Below are 15,689 nucleotides of genomic sequence, written 5' to 3' on the forward strand. Positions count from 1 at the left end.
GGGGGGAATTTGGGATTCTGGCAAAATGCCCTTTTCTGTTAGATTCTTAAGCAAGGGTAAACCATGGTGCAAGAGGAGAGCAAAATGTGGGGCAAAGAGAGGACCCTAGAGCCAAAGTGCAGCACTGAGCATAATGGGATGCTACAGAAAGATCCAACCACAATCTCCTACAAATCATCCTCTCTCTAGTCTCATATGCTTTTCCTTGCACTAGTTGTAAAAATCATCCTTCACATCCATGTTTTCAGCTCATTATTCTTAATGGTTGCTGGTAAATTAGTTTAAAAAAAAGGCAAGGCCTCACTTTAAGAAAAACTTTGTAGGTGCTCTGCTTCTTCTGGTTTTGAGTGTCGAGTGCCTAAAACTCCTAGGACAACCAAAAGTGTGAAATAACTGAACGTCATCTGCCATAAAAAGAATCCCTGCTACTGTCTTCACTCAGAGTGAGTTTTGCCCATGAAAAAACTCATGATACTATCTATCGATCGATCGATATTTGTTAGTCTCTAAGGCAGTGGTTCCCACCCTTTTTGAGCATATGGACCCCTTTTCAATTTGTTAAAATTTTACGGACCCCCCCAAAGATCCCCTGGACCACGATGCTTCCTCGGCTCCTGCCCTCTCCATCTCCTGCCCATCCATGGAGCATATGGCAAGGGGGATCTCGTGGCCAAAGGCAGCGCCTGCCCCGGCATTCTACCCTTGGCTGGGCACGGAGCCTTGGAGGAGAAAAAAAAGAAAAGAAAAGTAAGGATCAGGCCCACCACAGGACTGGAAGCACGAGAGGGTTGGAGTGAAAATGGCAGCGCATCTGACAGCGGGAGGAGGGATGGTGCCTCCAGGGATATTAAGATCCCACCCCAAGGGTCGGAGGCAGCGTGTATGTTGCTGATCACGAACGATGAGCCCCAGGTGAGAATCGCCTGGCAGAAAGTCCCAGTCCTGCAGTGGGCCTGATCCTTACTTTTCTTTGCCTTTCCTAAACTTTCCACAGACTGAGGGTCTAACCACCTCAGGCTGGGAACCACTGCTCTAAGGTGCAACAGGACTACTGGATTTTTTTTTTTCAAAGAGCAAGCAGAGGAAAAGTTTTATGCCAATTAACCAAAAAGGACACATGTCAAAACCAAATAAAAGAGTGTCAAACTTCTGTGCCATATGATTCCTTTTTGGATTTCACTAAACTCTACAGTGGAACTAGACTAATCAATTTTACCTTTGGTGCTCCTGAATCATCACAACACGTATGCTCTGGCTCTCAAAAGCAAAGCGTGAAGGCTTAAATAACTGATAAACCATTTAATACTCTCCGCCATAAAACTTAAACATTGGGTTTTGATGAAGTGTCCCATCAATATGAATTCCTTGGAAAGTTTCAGTGTCACCTGGCCAGCTGGTTAAGTAGCAGTTCTGCAGAAAAAGACCTGGGATTACAGTGGATGAGAAGCTGGATATGAGTCAACAGTGGATAGCAGGTTTAAAACAAATAAAAGGAAGTTCTTCTTCACACAGCGCATAGTCAATCTGTGGAACTCCTTGCCTGAGGAGGTTGTGAAGGCTAGGACTATAACAGGGTTTGAAAGAGAACTAGATAAATTCATGGAGGGTAAGTCCATAAATGGCTATTAGCCAGTATGGGTAAGGAATGGTGTCCCTAGCCTCTGTTTGTCAGAGGATGGAGATGGATGGCAGGAGAGAGATCGCTTGATCATTACCTATTTGGTTCACTCCCTCTGGGACACCTGACATTGGCCACTGTCGGCAGACAGGGTACTGGTCTGGATGGACCTTTGGTCTGACCCACTATGGCCATTCTTATGTTCTTAGTGTGCCTTTGTAGCCAAGAAGGTTAATGGCATATTAGGGTGCATTAGGAGGAGCATTTCCAGCAGATCTAGAGAAGTGATTGTTCCCCTTTATTCAGCACTGCAGTAGTCACACATCTGCAGTATTGTGTCCAGTTCTAGGTCCCCCACTACAGAATGGATATGGATGCATTGGAGAGGGTCCAGCAGAGGGCAACCAAAATGATTAGGGGGCTGGAGCACATGACTTACAAGGAGAGGCTGAGGGATCTGGTCTTATTTAGTCTGCAGAAGAGAATAGCGAGGGGGGATTTGATAGCAGCCTTCAGCTCCCTGAAGGGAGGTTCCAAAGAGGATGGAGAGAGACTGTTCTCAATGGTGACAGATGGCAGAACGAGGAGCAATGGTCTCAAGTTACAATGGGGGAGGTCTAGGTTGGACATTAGGAAAAACTGTTTCCCTAGGAGGGTGGGGAAGCACTGGGATGGGTTCCCTAGGGAGGTGGTGGAATCTCCATCCTTAGAGGTTTTTAAGTCCCGGCTTGACAAAACCCTGGCTGGGATGATTTCGTTGGGGCTGGTCCTGCTTTGGGCAGTGGGTTGGACTCAATGACCTCCTGAGGTCTCTTTCCAGACTTAGGATTCTATGATTGGGTTAATCCTCATTGGGTGCTTTAAATAGCATGGATACAATACAAGTTTTAAGGCCAAGCTGTCAAGGCAAAGAAGTGTGTGTAGATCCTTTTTCCCCTTCACCCAAGCCTAAGATTCAGAATACTGTACTGAATTAACCACACAGTATGGGCACTGAGTGTATATGCAGTCAGCTGCATTCCACAGGTTCATGCATCATTGTATTAGTCAGAATCTTCCTCACAGCTGTCATTGCAAAAAATACAGGGGTCAAAAAGAAACTATATCACTGGGGTGGCATCTATGCAGACCACAGACTGAAACACAAGCTTGTAAATTGTAGCCTGTAGTAGCCCGTATGTTTATTTCAAAGGCCTAACCTACAGGCCCTGCTAGTTAGATTTTCACACACTGGCCACGTTTATACCCGCAGACTGGATACGGTTACAGACACGGCCAGTTACTTGGTGAATACAATGATCTCAGCTGCACCTGCAATTTTTACATTTGCAAAGTACTAAGTGCAAATGAAGGCCGAGTTGAGGTAGTGCTGAAACTAAGAGCCACTGCTCTTAGTTTGATCTGAGTGAATACGTGGTGCTATCTTAAGCACATCAGGCATGGCCCTGAAAGGAAGTGTGGGAGTTTTGGGTGGTTCAAAGGGGAGTTCCATGCAGAAGGGAGGGCACACAGTATCCCTGGGAGTTACTGGTTTAATGTAGTAAGGGGAGAGGGAGTTTGCTGTTACAGGGAGTAGCACAGAACTGAAGACTCCAGTGACTGGTGACCTGGTGCCCAGGAGATCCAACTCAGAGGGCACAGCTGGTGCTGGCCAGAGGGAGGACAGTGGGCTGCAGAGAAAAGACCTCCTTGGAGACCTGTCCAGCTGGTTTCAGCCGGGGAGAAGAGAGGAGGCGGAAAAGAGAGGGGCCCCGACCACCCTTTTTACCTGGATAGAAGACAATCGACAGGGGAGAGACATAAGAACATAAGAACGGCCGTACTGGGTCAGACCAAAGGTCCATCTAGCCCAGTAGCCTGTCTGCCAACAGTGGCCAGCACCAGGTGCCCCAGAGAGGGTGAACTGAAGACAATAATCATCAAGCGATTTGTCTCCTGCCATCCTTCTCCAGCCTCTGACAAACAGAGGCCAGGGACACCATTTCTATCCCCTGGCTAATAGCCTTTTATGGGCCTAACCTCCATGAAATTATCTAGCTTCTCTTTGAACTCTGTTATAGTCCTAGCCTTCACAGCCTCCTCTGGCAAGGAGTTCCACAGGTTGACTATACGCTGTGTGAAGAAGAACTTTCTTTTATTAGTTTTAAACCTGCTACCCATTAATTTCATTTGGTGTCATCTCAGGCAGCTGTAGGGGATTTTGGAGGCTCAACAGTGAGAGAGCAGGCAGAGCCCACCTTGCTGCAGGGGAGACTGACGTAAGGGCTGAGGGGGGCCAGGCCTACAGGCCTGAGGGATCCTTTGCTACTTTCCAAGCTCAATAAACCTTCCTGTTTTGTGCTGGCTGAGAGTTGCTCTGGTCTAGAGAACAGGGTTGCATTATTCCCTCTGGGAGCGGAAGCCCTGGGATGTCCAGAGGGAATAGACCCCCGCCCCCCCCAAGGGGACTCACGGCAGAGACAGGCGTGCTGAAAGTCCAGAGAGGCACTGTCCTGGAGGCGGAGGGGCAGACCCCCAGGAGAGAGTGAACTCCCCGAGAAGGGACCATCGCACTGGAGTGGGGCTGTTACACTGAAAAGGGGTTCCGCCCAGGGACTGATGGGCCAAGTGTGGGCCTGACCTGTGAGTCCGTGACAGGCCCTACGGCTTCTGAACAGCTGCCAGAACAGTCCACAGCCAGATCAATTTTGTAGGATCCAGAGGGAGCAGCAGGTCAAACTAAAAGCACGCTAGCTTCACCCAAGACCCGAGACAAGTTGCTCTCTCCCGGTAACACTCACCGTTGCCATAAGCCCAGTCATCGTTCATGCGGTGCCGCACTTTCTGGTAAATGGCAGACATCGTTTTCATGTTGCTCTTTCTCCACTGGCGCCCAAGGTACTTGGTCTGGATCTTCAAGAGCTTCAGCACGTAAAGCTGCATCATGGCCTGTTTCACTTTCAGAGCGCGTTTCAGGATGGGGGCAGATTTAAAAACCACCAGCATCTACCAAATCGTCAACAAAAATGTCAGTTTATGTACATGAGAGCGGTTTCCAGGTATCTAAAAGGGTGTCACAGGAAGGAGGGGGGAAATTGTTCTCCTTGGCCTCTGAGGACAGGACAAGAAGCGATGGGCTTAAATTGCAGCAAGGGAGGTTTAGGAAAAACTTCCTGCCTGTCAGGGTGGTTAAACACTGGAATAAATTGCCTAGGGAGGTTGTGGAATCTCCATCACTGGAGATATTTAAGAGCAGGTTGGACAGACACCTGTCAGGGATGATCTAGACAGTGCTTGGTCCTGCCGTGAGTGCAGAGGACTGGACTTGATGACCTCTTGAGATCCCTTCCAGTTCTAGTGTTCTATGTTTCTATGATTTATTCTCAGGCTCTTAGCCGCTCTGATACCCGGGTGGCAAGTATGATACAAAACACAGAAAAAACGCACATCCCTAAGGGATGTTCCACTGCGAGGGGAAGCTACGGAGGGTGGGAAATAAACTTTTCTAAGAATCCTTTTGCAAAGGAGGATTTCTGTAAGGGAACCAGATCCTAGGTTGATATAGCCTTCATGTGAGCCAATGTGGTAGAAGAAAACAGAGGAGCACAGCAGATCTCGAGTATTTAGAACAAGTGGCCAGCATAGAGCCTCAGCAGCAGCACTCACTGGGGCTCACTGTCACACTGCAGACCCTTTGGGGGGCACTATAACCCTACTAAACTCTGCTCCTCTCTCTTCTCATCTGCTTCTCCTCAAAGAGACTGCCACAGGATCCTGCCCACCTCTCAAGCACCTCCCCTTGGCCTCTCTGGGAATTGGCACATTCCAGGTCCTACACCCTCTTCTGCTGCTGCTTCATGTGCGTTGCCACCTCTCCCTCTCTTGCTCTGCAACTCAGACTCCTTCCTCTTCGTGGCTTGGCCCTCTCCAGGCAGGTCACTACAATTCTCCTTTTCTGGGATACGAAGGTCCTATTGGACAACTGTCCCAGGCAGACTTCTGCACCATTGCCCAGTTTGTGCCGCTACCTCTAGTGCTAGGTAGGGAAACCTGAGCCAGCCCTCTATTCCAGATTCCATTCCAGGAACCCTATTCCTAGCAACTTTCGTCTGCTTTCTCCCAGGCCCTGTTGCTCTTTCCCTGGGCTCCTCCTTACATCTTCTAGTGCCCTCCTCACCTCACCCCCCCCCCCCCACACTAGATTAACCAGTCCAAACTCCCTCCTCCCTGGGAGTAATGGAAGACTACTTAATTCCATAGCACCAACTGTGTCTCCCAGAGAGTGACTGCAGACTTCTTCGCTCCCCTATAGCCCATGTTTGCTGCCAGCTTCCTGCTCCAATGGCTCGTTCATGTTGCCAGCTGCATATTGGTTCGTTCCTGCCCTTTCCACCCAAACAGAGCTGTACATAACACTCTAGCCACAATCTCCCAGTTTCTTCTAGTATAAACAGCTCACATTCTAATTAAATGGGGGTTCCACCCCCCCAAGGGCAAAATCTGGGGAGAGAAACAGCTTCACCACCCTAATCTGATATTAAGCTCTTGGGCACAGAAGGCTGTCCCTTGCTACTTGGAGGATGGGCAGACATAGTGCAGTATCTTCGCTCTCATTTAAACGCCATTAAATATATGGCAGGATCTCTGTGACCAGGGGCAAGGCCCCCCAGACCGTGGCTCACCATGGTCCTAGAATGTTTCCACTTGGTCAGCTTGTTCAGAACCCTCAGCAGGTTAATACAAGAGAACAGGTTCCTCCAGCAGAACTGGTTGTTGTCCCCAGCTTCCTGCAGACAGACACAGGAGGGAAAGAATCAGTCCAATGCTACAGCCTGCAGTATTCAACTGGCACTACCCCCCTCCCCCGAGAAATGTCCTTTTGTTAATGGCTGAAGGTGGCATCTGCACCATTCTCATCCCATCTAAAAGAGAAAGGTATTGAATACCATAGTGCCCTCACCTGGCTGGCTAATCTCTCTGTTGACAAATTCACAAACACTTGGAAAGGCCACCCTGAAAAGCCCATTGCTGACAGAAGTTTTAATAACTTCAGGGGGTAGCCGAGTTAGTCTGCATAGGATAAACTTAAAAAAACAACAAATAGTCTGGTAGCACTTTAAAAACTAACAAAACATGTAGATGGGATGATGAGCAGTTTTAATAAGAAATCACACTTCACTTCTTAGGCCAGATGTACACTAGGAACTTTTGCCAGGATAATATCCATTAGAGACGTGGGCTTGTTTTAAACATTTTTAGAATTAAAAATAGCCCTAGTGGAGACAGTTATGCCAATGAAGAATTATTCTGACAGCATAGTTTAATTATTTCAGGTAACTGGTATAAGTTATACCAGCCTAAGCATATTTTCACAGGTAGAAGATGTGTTTACACAGGAAGTCCACTAGCAGCAAATCTTTTCCAGTACATACTAGGCTTTAGAGCAGGGGTGGGGAACCTTTTTTGGGCCTGGGGCTGCTGACCCATGGAAAAAAATCAGTCGGGGGCTGCACACAAGTGAGAAGCAAAACAAGAAGCCCTGACCGAAAAGGAGAAAGACACTCCCCACATTCCTCTCGCACACCAGAGTCTAGGGATGTCCAGGCTCGTAGATTTTGCGTGCTCCAGCTCAGCAGGCAGGTAGGCAGGGGAGCTGAAGCATCAGCGAGGGCTCCCCAATGCTGATCCTCAGGGTCTGAGGTTCTCCACTCCTGCTTTAGAGGCACTCTACCACTAAGCATCAATCAAATAGCATGCAGAACTTAACCCAGGTTGGAGAGTCTAGGGTTGTCAAATATTCTTCATCACAACGTACAGTCCTGATCTGAAAACTGCAAGAGTCTGTGTTTCTCCAACCGGAACTTTTTCACACAACACTTTTTACTGAACCAGGTTTGGGTTTGTTGTGGTTTTTCCTTGCTAGCAGTAATATAATGGTGAACTGGGTTTCTTTTCGCCATCATCCTTCCTTTATGTAAAGGGCCTTAAGCCTTTGCAACTTCTCTATGAAATCGCAATTATCCATCAGACAACAAGCACATCCCCTAGAAATTACACTGCTAAACTCTCTCTCCAACTCCTCTAACGAGGAAAGATTACGCTTGGTCCAGCCCTGCTCTTTTCTCAGTGTTTTCCCAAGAGACCAAAGAACAGAGTTTCATATTCCCAGTCTGACGACAACGTAACCAGCCGAGATCACACTTCTTTCTTCCTTTGACTGTCTCCCTGGGGAACCCTGCCTCCCATCTGACAACAAAGTACATGGCACTGTGCCTGGGAGGACAGGGGGACACTGAACTGACCCATAAGGCTGGTACGTTTTATTCTAGCCCTTTTCATTAATCTTTCCCACCCCCAACTTTTTTTTGGACTGTCTCAGAGCTAAGTTTTAAAAATTTAAGTGATTTACTCTCTTGCTATATTTTCCATAGAAGCAGAATGTAAACACATAATATATTTCCATTTATTCACCCACAGCAGGGATATTTTCAATCCCACAGGGCACAATCAACTGCTATGTCAGCTAAAAAATACATAATCATAATATTAACACATTTCAAACCAAGGCATCTGTGAAGTGCAGCACCTTTTCATTAGATGCAGAAAACTGTAAACTGTAGTTGATGCTGTGCATCTCACACACATACTATCTTTCTCTGCCTCCCCCTTTTATAAGGTTATTACATGAGGGGTTGCAAGCTGCCAGTCTCTACCTCCAAATCTCACTTTGCCTCTAGCATTTGTAGTGTTTACTATAAAATTTGTGTTTTTAATGTATTCAGTGTAGGGGTACATTCAGAAGCTTGCTGTGTGAAAGGGGCCACCAATACAAAAAAGTCAGAACCGCTGTCAACCAATTTTTTTTCAGGAGTTGGGGGAGTCTTAGTTTTAGTTCACTCATTAAAATATAACATGCCATTTCTATGTAAACAAGCCACTAACTTATGGAAAAAAGAAAACTTTGGTAACAACCCCAAGAGCCTGATATGTAGATCTCAAGAGAGACAGAAAAAATATTCATCATCCACACACAGACTTACGAAAAAACAAAAATGCAGATCTAGCCAAAATGTGACTTTTGGTGAGAAGTATATCAGCCCAGACATGAATGTAACATCTGTTATCCAGCTTGGCCATGGAACCATCCAATAAAACACAGAAGTTTTGACTTTTCCAACTCTTCACATTTAATTGACTGTCCCCCAGTTCGTGTATTATGAGACAACGAGAAAAAAAAGCTACCAATCTACCTCTCTCCTCTAATGTGCCTCCTTTCTAAGGCAAACAGTCTTTTCAATCTCTACTAACATAGGCATTTTTCCGGATCCTTGATCTTTCTCCTCAATCTTTGCCAAACCCACACCAGTTCTGCAATATCCTTTCTGCCAGGGGGCAATCAGCATGAGGCACAATAAATATCCAGGGGAGGCTGTACCATCAATTTAGATAAAAGTATTATGATAGTCTCTCCATTATTCTCCATCCCATTCCATATATAATCCAACATCTTGTTTGCTTTTTTTGGCTCTCATTTGTACACAGAACAGAGGTTTCACTGAGCTGTCCATAATACCTGGGTTCCATTCTTGAATTGATATGTCAGTTCAGATCCCTGCATGGTATAGCTAAGTAATTTCTTTCCTCCCCCTCAATGTTCCTTCAATTACCTTGCACTGATCAACCTTGAATTTAATCTGCCATCCTGTTGACCATTTCCTTGTCTTGTTTAGATTTCTCTGAAGCAAGATGGATTGATTTAAATCATGATTTAAATCACCAAGTGGAAAGTCTTGATTTAGATCACTGATTCTAATCAACTCTTCCATTTATACTTCAGTTTTTTTCTAAGGAAAGTTGTATTCTTATTAGTTGATATAACCATTAAACCACATTGGTTTACAACTAAATTGACCCTTTGCACCAGATTGACCCAATCTTTTTGTTACCTAGTAAGGTACACTATAACCACAGTAAACCTCAGAGTTATAGACACCAAAATTATGAACTGGCTTGCCAACCACAAACTTTATTTGGAATCAGAAATACACACTCAGGCAGCAGCAGAGGAGGAAAAAAGTGAATACAGTAGAGTATGTTAAATGTGAGGGTACGTCTAGACTACAGACTTTTGTCGACAGAAGTTTTGTCGACAGATTCTGTCGACAAAGCTTCTGTCGACAAAGAGCATCTAGACTACATCCAGTTCTGATGACAAAGCAAGTCGTTTTGTTGACATAACAGTGTAGACGCAAAGGACAGTGTAGATGCAATAATGCCTTCTATCGACAGAACTCTGTCGATAAAAGGCGTTATTCCTCGTAGAATGAGGTTTACATACGTTGACAAAACTGCTGAGTTTTGTCGACGTTATGTCGACATAACTCAAAGACAGTGTGTGGATGCAGGTATAGTTTTGTCGACAAAAGTCCACTTTTGTCGACAAAACCCTGTAGTCTAGACACACCCTAAGTTACTACAAAAATAAAGAGAAAGTTTTAAAAAAAGATTTGACAAGGTATGGAAATGGTTTCTGGGCTTATTTCATTTAAATTAAGATGATTAAAAGCAGCATTTTCCTTCAACATACTAAAGCATCAAAGCTGTATTAAGTCAATGTTCAGCTGTAAACGTGTAAAATAACCTTAAGGTTTTGTTCAGAGTTACAAGCATTTCAGAGTTACGAACAATCTCCATTCCCAAGGTGCTTGCAACTTTGAGGTTCTTCTGAATATACATTTATCCTAGTAATTATCTGGTTTAATATTTTCAGATTCTTATTAATTGTACATTTTTAGTATGTTAGAACAGTGTTTCTCCACCTTTTTTTATAAAGTACCCCTTTAAAAAAAAGTACCCCCAGTACCTACAGTTTTCAGGCATGCACAATTTTTTTCTACCATTGCAACACATTTGTTTAAACAACTTAATCGTAGTGGGCAGGCAATGAAATTTGTGGGTGTAAAAAGTACAAAAATAATAAAGTACTGTAAAATTTAAAAAACAAAAATTCAGTTTTCTCCCAATGCCAATTGTGTTGACGTACCCCCCAGACTTCTCTCAAGTACCCCAAGGGTACTCGTACCACTAGCTGAAAAACACTGTGTTAGAATATAGTGAGTGAATGATACATTGCTTATTTATTAGATAATTAGTGTTTTGTTCATTATTCGTTTCAAGCTGCATTCGACTGGTAACTGGAATTTAATTAAAGACACAAAACAGCATATCAAATTTTACTTTTATTAAACAAAACGACCTTTAAGTGTTTTGGATACATACATTTTTCTTATCAAAACATGTTTCACATTTACAACTAAATGATTTATTAAACAGAGGGATTAACTGTCGCCAGTGAATTAAACTGATTATTTTAGGTCAGCCTGGGAAAATTTTTCAAATATGCCTAAGTGAAAGTGACTGAAGCTTAAGTTCTTATTTGCCTAAATCTCTTGAAAATGAGACCATCCCCTAAGCTAATTAGGCTGACCTATTGTGCCATATTTATAAAGGCGGACCTCAAAAGTCAGATGTTTCCCCTCAGATTCTTTCTTTATATAGAAAAGCAGACTTTAACCCAAAGTTTTCAATAATTCAAAATACTTAATTTTTATTTAAATGTTTTAAGAGTTTATAATAAGATTAGATCTTAACATACCTTGCGTTCAGATTTCATTAACCAGTTATTTTCAAAAAGAAAAAATGATTTAAACAAGACTAAAATCTGATTTAAATAAAAATATGTTTTTATAAAAAATAATCCTGATGTTCCTCACAGTCCTCTCTGGTCCTAACTGACCAAAAGAACTTTGTGTCATCTGCACATTTTGCTACTGTACTACTAACATCTTTTCCAGATTATTAATCTATTCCCTAAGGCCCCCCATGTTAACCTTTTCCCACGATGAATACTGACCATTTAATCCTACTCTTTGCATTTGCTCTTCTAACCAGTTTTTGAGCCATGGCAATATTTTGCCTCTTAGCCAAAGACTGCAGCTAGCATCTTTATCACGAGGGACCTTTGCTAAGACCTTTTGGATGTCTAAATAACATCATCTAGTTCTCCTATAACCACTACTTTATTGCACTGTCATAATCATCTTTGCCTTCACTTTGTCCAATCAGTTGTGATTGGTGGCTCTTTGTCATCTCCAAGCATTCCTGTTGGGTGCATCTTTCAAGCTGGCGCCAGTCTTCTTCATGTTCTCCTTCCACGTCTCGAAACATGTTTTTCAAAGTCTTCCTTGTGTTCTTTGCCCTGTGACTACCAGATTGTATACTTCCTGGCCATATCTTTTGTCTAATCACCTTGCATGACCCAGCCACCATGGTCAATACTCCCTCAACTTTTCTGTGAGGGGTACAATCTGCATCAGAGCTCGTACCATTTCACTGGATAGCCTTTCTGCTCTCGTCTTACCTAGAGTCCACCTGAGCATTCTCATTTCAGCAGTCAGAAGAAGCTGATCTCTCTTCCTCACTGGCCAACATTCTGATGTGTGCATCATGGCAGGTCTACTGTCTAAGCATGATCTTATACCCTTTGCTCTTTAGCTCATCTTTATCGCAGCGAATTCCCACCAGCTCCCCACATTTGCACCAAATGCTTTTCCCATCACTGCTCAGCACTGAACAGAAAGGTCTGAATTGTTACACAGATATTAACTCTCTACCATCTAGTTTTACTGGCTCCTCATTGTCTCTCTTAAATGAAGCTAAATCTGTATTCCATCTTTTGTCTGCTGATTAAGTCATTTTCTTCTAATGAAACCCTCCATCGTTCTAGATCCTTATCTACTTTGTACACATTTGCACAGCAGTACTAATAAAGAATTATGTCTAAACAAATCTTAAGAGATTAGTGAGACAGTTTTCCTTTGCTGAATCTGTGCTCGTTAGAACCAATCAGATCTTGATTGTCCAGATTATTTGTTATTCTATTTTAGATTATCTTCATTAACTGCTCTCTTTAGCCCTTGGTGATCCAGTAGATCTACAGACTCTTTTGTAGGCTTCCTGCTTTTGAAACAAAGACTCTAGCTATTGCTTGTTGACCTCCATCTTGGCCTTCCTAATTTGCCTTTTACTTAAACCTGCTGTAATTTATTGGCATCACTAGGGGTAGATTTCCAAATTGTGAAGGATGTCTGTTTGGCTTGAATGACCTCTCAAAAACTTGGCATTAAGGCCATGTGTCCATTAGGAAATTAAAACAATATAACTACCTTGCACATAGGTGTAAAAAATCCACTTGTGAGCAAAACAGTTCAACCGACCTAGCTCAGGGTGTAGACAGAGCTAAGCTGATGGTAGAATTCTCTGAGAGAGATAGCTACCACCTCCTGGGAGGATGCGTGTAAACAGAAGAACCCTTGCCATCGGTATTGGTAGCATCTTCACTGAAGTGTTTTAAGTGTAGTCATAATGGTTTGCTCCAGGCCTCCTGGTTCTCTCTTGTTCAGTGGTACACGTGTCTTTTAAGACTGTTGTTTTCCTTAGTAGCATCCACGTCACCTCCAGGGACTTTATGGCCTTTACTGTCAGCTGTATGTTCTTTTTGCCTTATCATCTCACATTATGCAGATCTTCTCTTCCAAAGTTTGATGTCACTTTTTGTGCTTTACCTGTCCTATGGACTTTAAACTAAATATTTTGTACCTACTCTCCCTTAATGGCTCAGAAACTATCCCTGCTTGAACTAGTTCGGTTAAGACTAAATCTTGAACAGTTTTTCTTCCATTGTGTTCTAGAAGGAGAAGTGAACCATATCTGGAGTTCGAGATGTTTTGCCCCAGGAGTGCGCTGCCATAGGATGCACGTGCGCCCATGCACTCTCGAGTGATGCACCTGTGCTCTCTACACATCCCCGTGCTCCAGCGTAGGACTACAGGGAGGAATGCACCCACCCATGCTCCATTTTCTCCTCAACTTGTAGCTGAGGAAACAGTAGAGACAAATCCTTGCCTGCCCTTCTCTCCTATTCAGGGATGGGGAAAGTAGCTACTCGCCTATCCCTTTGCAGAGCAGGATCCCTGCCAGATCCCCAGTCAGAGAAGGGGAAAACCAAAGAAGCAGTTCTTCTATTCTGGCGAGCAATCTCCCTGCCTGGCTCCGAGTTCAGGGACAACATAAGAACGGCCATACTGAGACAGACCAAAGGTCCATCAAGCCCAGTCTCCTGTCTTCGGACGTGGCCAATGCCAGGGGCTTCAGAGGAAATTAACAGAACATGGCAGTTTTTGAGTGATCCATCCCCTGTCGTCCAGTCCCAGCCTCTGACATACAGAGGGATACTTCAGAGCATGGGTTGCATCCCTGCCCATCCTGGCTAATAGCCATTAAATGGACCTATCCTCCAGGAAGCTATCTAGTTCTTTTTTTAACCTTATTATAGTCTTGGCCTTCTCAACATCATCTGGCAAGGAGTTCCACAGGTTGACTGTGTGTTGCATGAAGAAGCAGGTTGAGGAAAAGGAAGGAGGTTGCTCCCACACTCCATTGGGATGTGCCAGTCCAGAGAAAGGGCTGGAAGGTGTTTCTCCCTTCTGCTGTCAAGGGAGAAGGGTGCTTTCCCTTATGACTACTCCCAATTCAGGGGAAAAGGAAGGAGTGAGTATTGAGGGACTTATTCCTTCATTCCAGCAGAGAGCTTGGCTATCATGACATGGGGGGAAGGGGAGGACTTATATCCTCAGCCCGTAACCATGGCTGTCACATGAGGGGACATCTGAAGGGATCTTTCTTTTCTCCTATCTTGAGCAAGTTCTGCCATTCTTTGGAAGTGAACCACGAGAACTGGTCTAGGCTCTGACTCCTCCCCTTTCCAAGGAATATAGAAAAGATGGGTGGGTTCAGCAACAGCCCAAAGCAAAAGCATGAACAGCAGGCATGGCACTGAATGTATGCAGCAGGGAGCAGGATCCCCAAGGCACTCAGAAAAAGCAGCTCATACTAATTCAGCAGCCCTTACACTGAAACACGAGGGTTTATAGAGAGCAGGCACAGTCCTGCGGGTACTGCTGACCAAAGTCTCCGATGAAGCACACAACGGCGCATGTACATCCACCAGTGGCACACCCCTTGGGACAATAATTCGAAGAACTAGCTCTTACAAGAACCAATTGCTAAAGTGTTGAGAAATTGTTCCTCTAAACTTCATCCCCTTGTGCAATTTGACTAGTTTCTATGTGCGTAGTTGCAGCAACTCATCCTCTTGTTAGATCCTGGCGCCTCCTTGATCTCTCAACAATATGCGCTCAATTGCCTTTTCCTGATTGGAAGCCTAATGGATGCAGAGATCTTAATCCAGGCTGAATTCTGGAGCTATAAACTTCAGGGAAATAATGAAGATAACAGATTGATTTGTAGCGATAAACAAGTCCACTAACCACAACTATGACCCACTAGAACGATCCACAGGTGGTCTAGATCCGCTTAAAGGCAGATGGCTTAGGACTGGAACAGTGTTTCACAATTTTATTTGGCCAGGAACCCCTAGGGTTGCCAGGGTAAAATTTGTCAAGGAAAAAAAAAAAAGACCCACCACAATAAACAAACAAACAAAGTTTCTTTAAGACAGGGTGGGGGAGTGACGCATTCTCACAGAACTCTTACTTTCCGGGGTTCCGTGGAGCACCAATTGGGGAACACTGGACTGGAAGATCTCCAGGAACCAGCACAATCTAGTGGGATGAGGCTGTAATTGGGCACCAGAAGTTCCCAAATTCTAACTCCAGTTCTACCAGTGACTCACCCAAACTCTTCAGGCCCTCTCTATGCCCTGGTTCCTGCATTCATCCTCAGGAAACTCTGGCTCTTTCTCCTCCCCCCCCTCCCCACTTCCCCCCCCTTCTCTCCCCCCATTTTCCTGTTTATTTAGAAACTGGACCTTTAATAACTCCATTCATCTGAAGAAGTGGGTTGTGCCCATGAAAATTCATGATACCATCTACATGTTTTGTTAGTCGTTAAGGTGCTGCTAGGCTATTCGTTGTTTAAGTTTTTTCATTACAGGAGAGTTAGCAGGCAAAATCCGGGGAGCACTTCATAGTTCCTTCAAGTGCAAATGAATAAAACAGCTGCAATCAGCAGA

The 15,689-nt window shown here is 44.3% G+C and overlaps 1 protein-coding gene across 2 annotated transcripts in view; it reads right to left on the reverse strand.

Moving 5' to 3' along the window:
* STRIP2 (striatin interacting protein 2) overlaps positions 1-15,689 on the reverse strand; it is a 75,191-nt gene that overhangs the window by 4,264 nt on the left and 55,238 nt on the right. For both annotated transcript variants that reach the window (XM_075925402.2, XM_089778063.1), the window contains exons 19-20: positions 6,280-6,384; positions 4,399-4,603 (exon numbers count right to left, since the gene is read on the reverse strand). In XM_075925402.2, coding sequence (XP_075781517.1) covers positions 4,399-4,603; positions 6,280-6,384 — 310 coding nt within the window. The remainder of the gene's footprint in view (positions 1-4,398; positions 4,604-6,279; positions 6,385-15,689) is intronic.

This window comes from Pelodiscus sinensis, chromosome 1, assembly GCF_052426305.1.
Source record: "Pelodiscus sinensis isolate ZL-2025 chromosome 1, ASM5242630v1, whole genome shotgun sequence".
NCBI classification, from domain to species: domain Eukaryota; kingdom Metazoa; phylum Chordata; order Testudines; family Trionychidae; genus Pelodiscus; species Pelodiscus sinensis.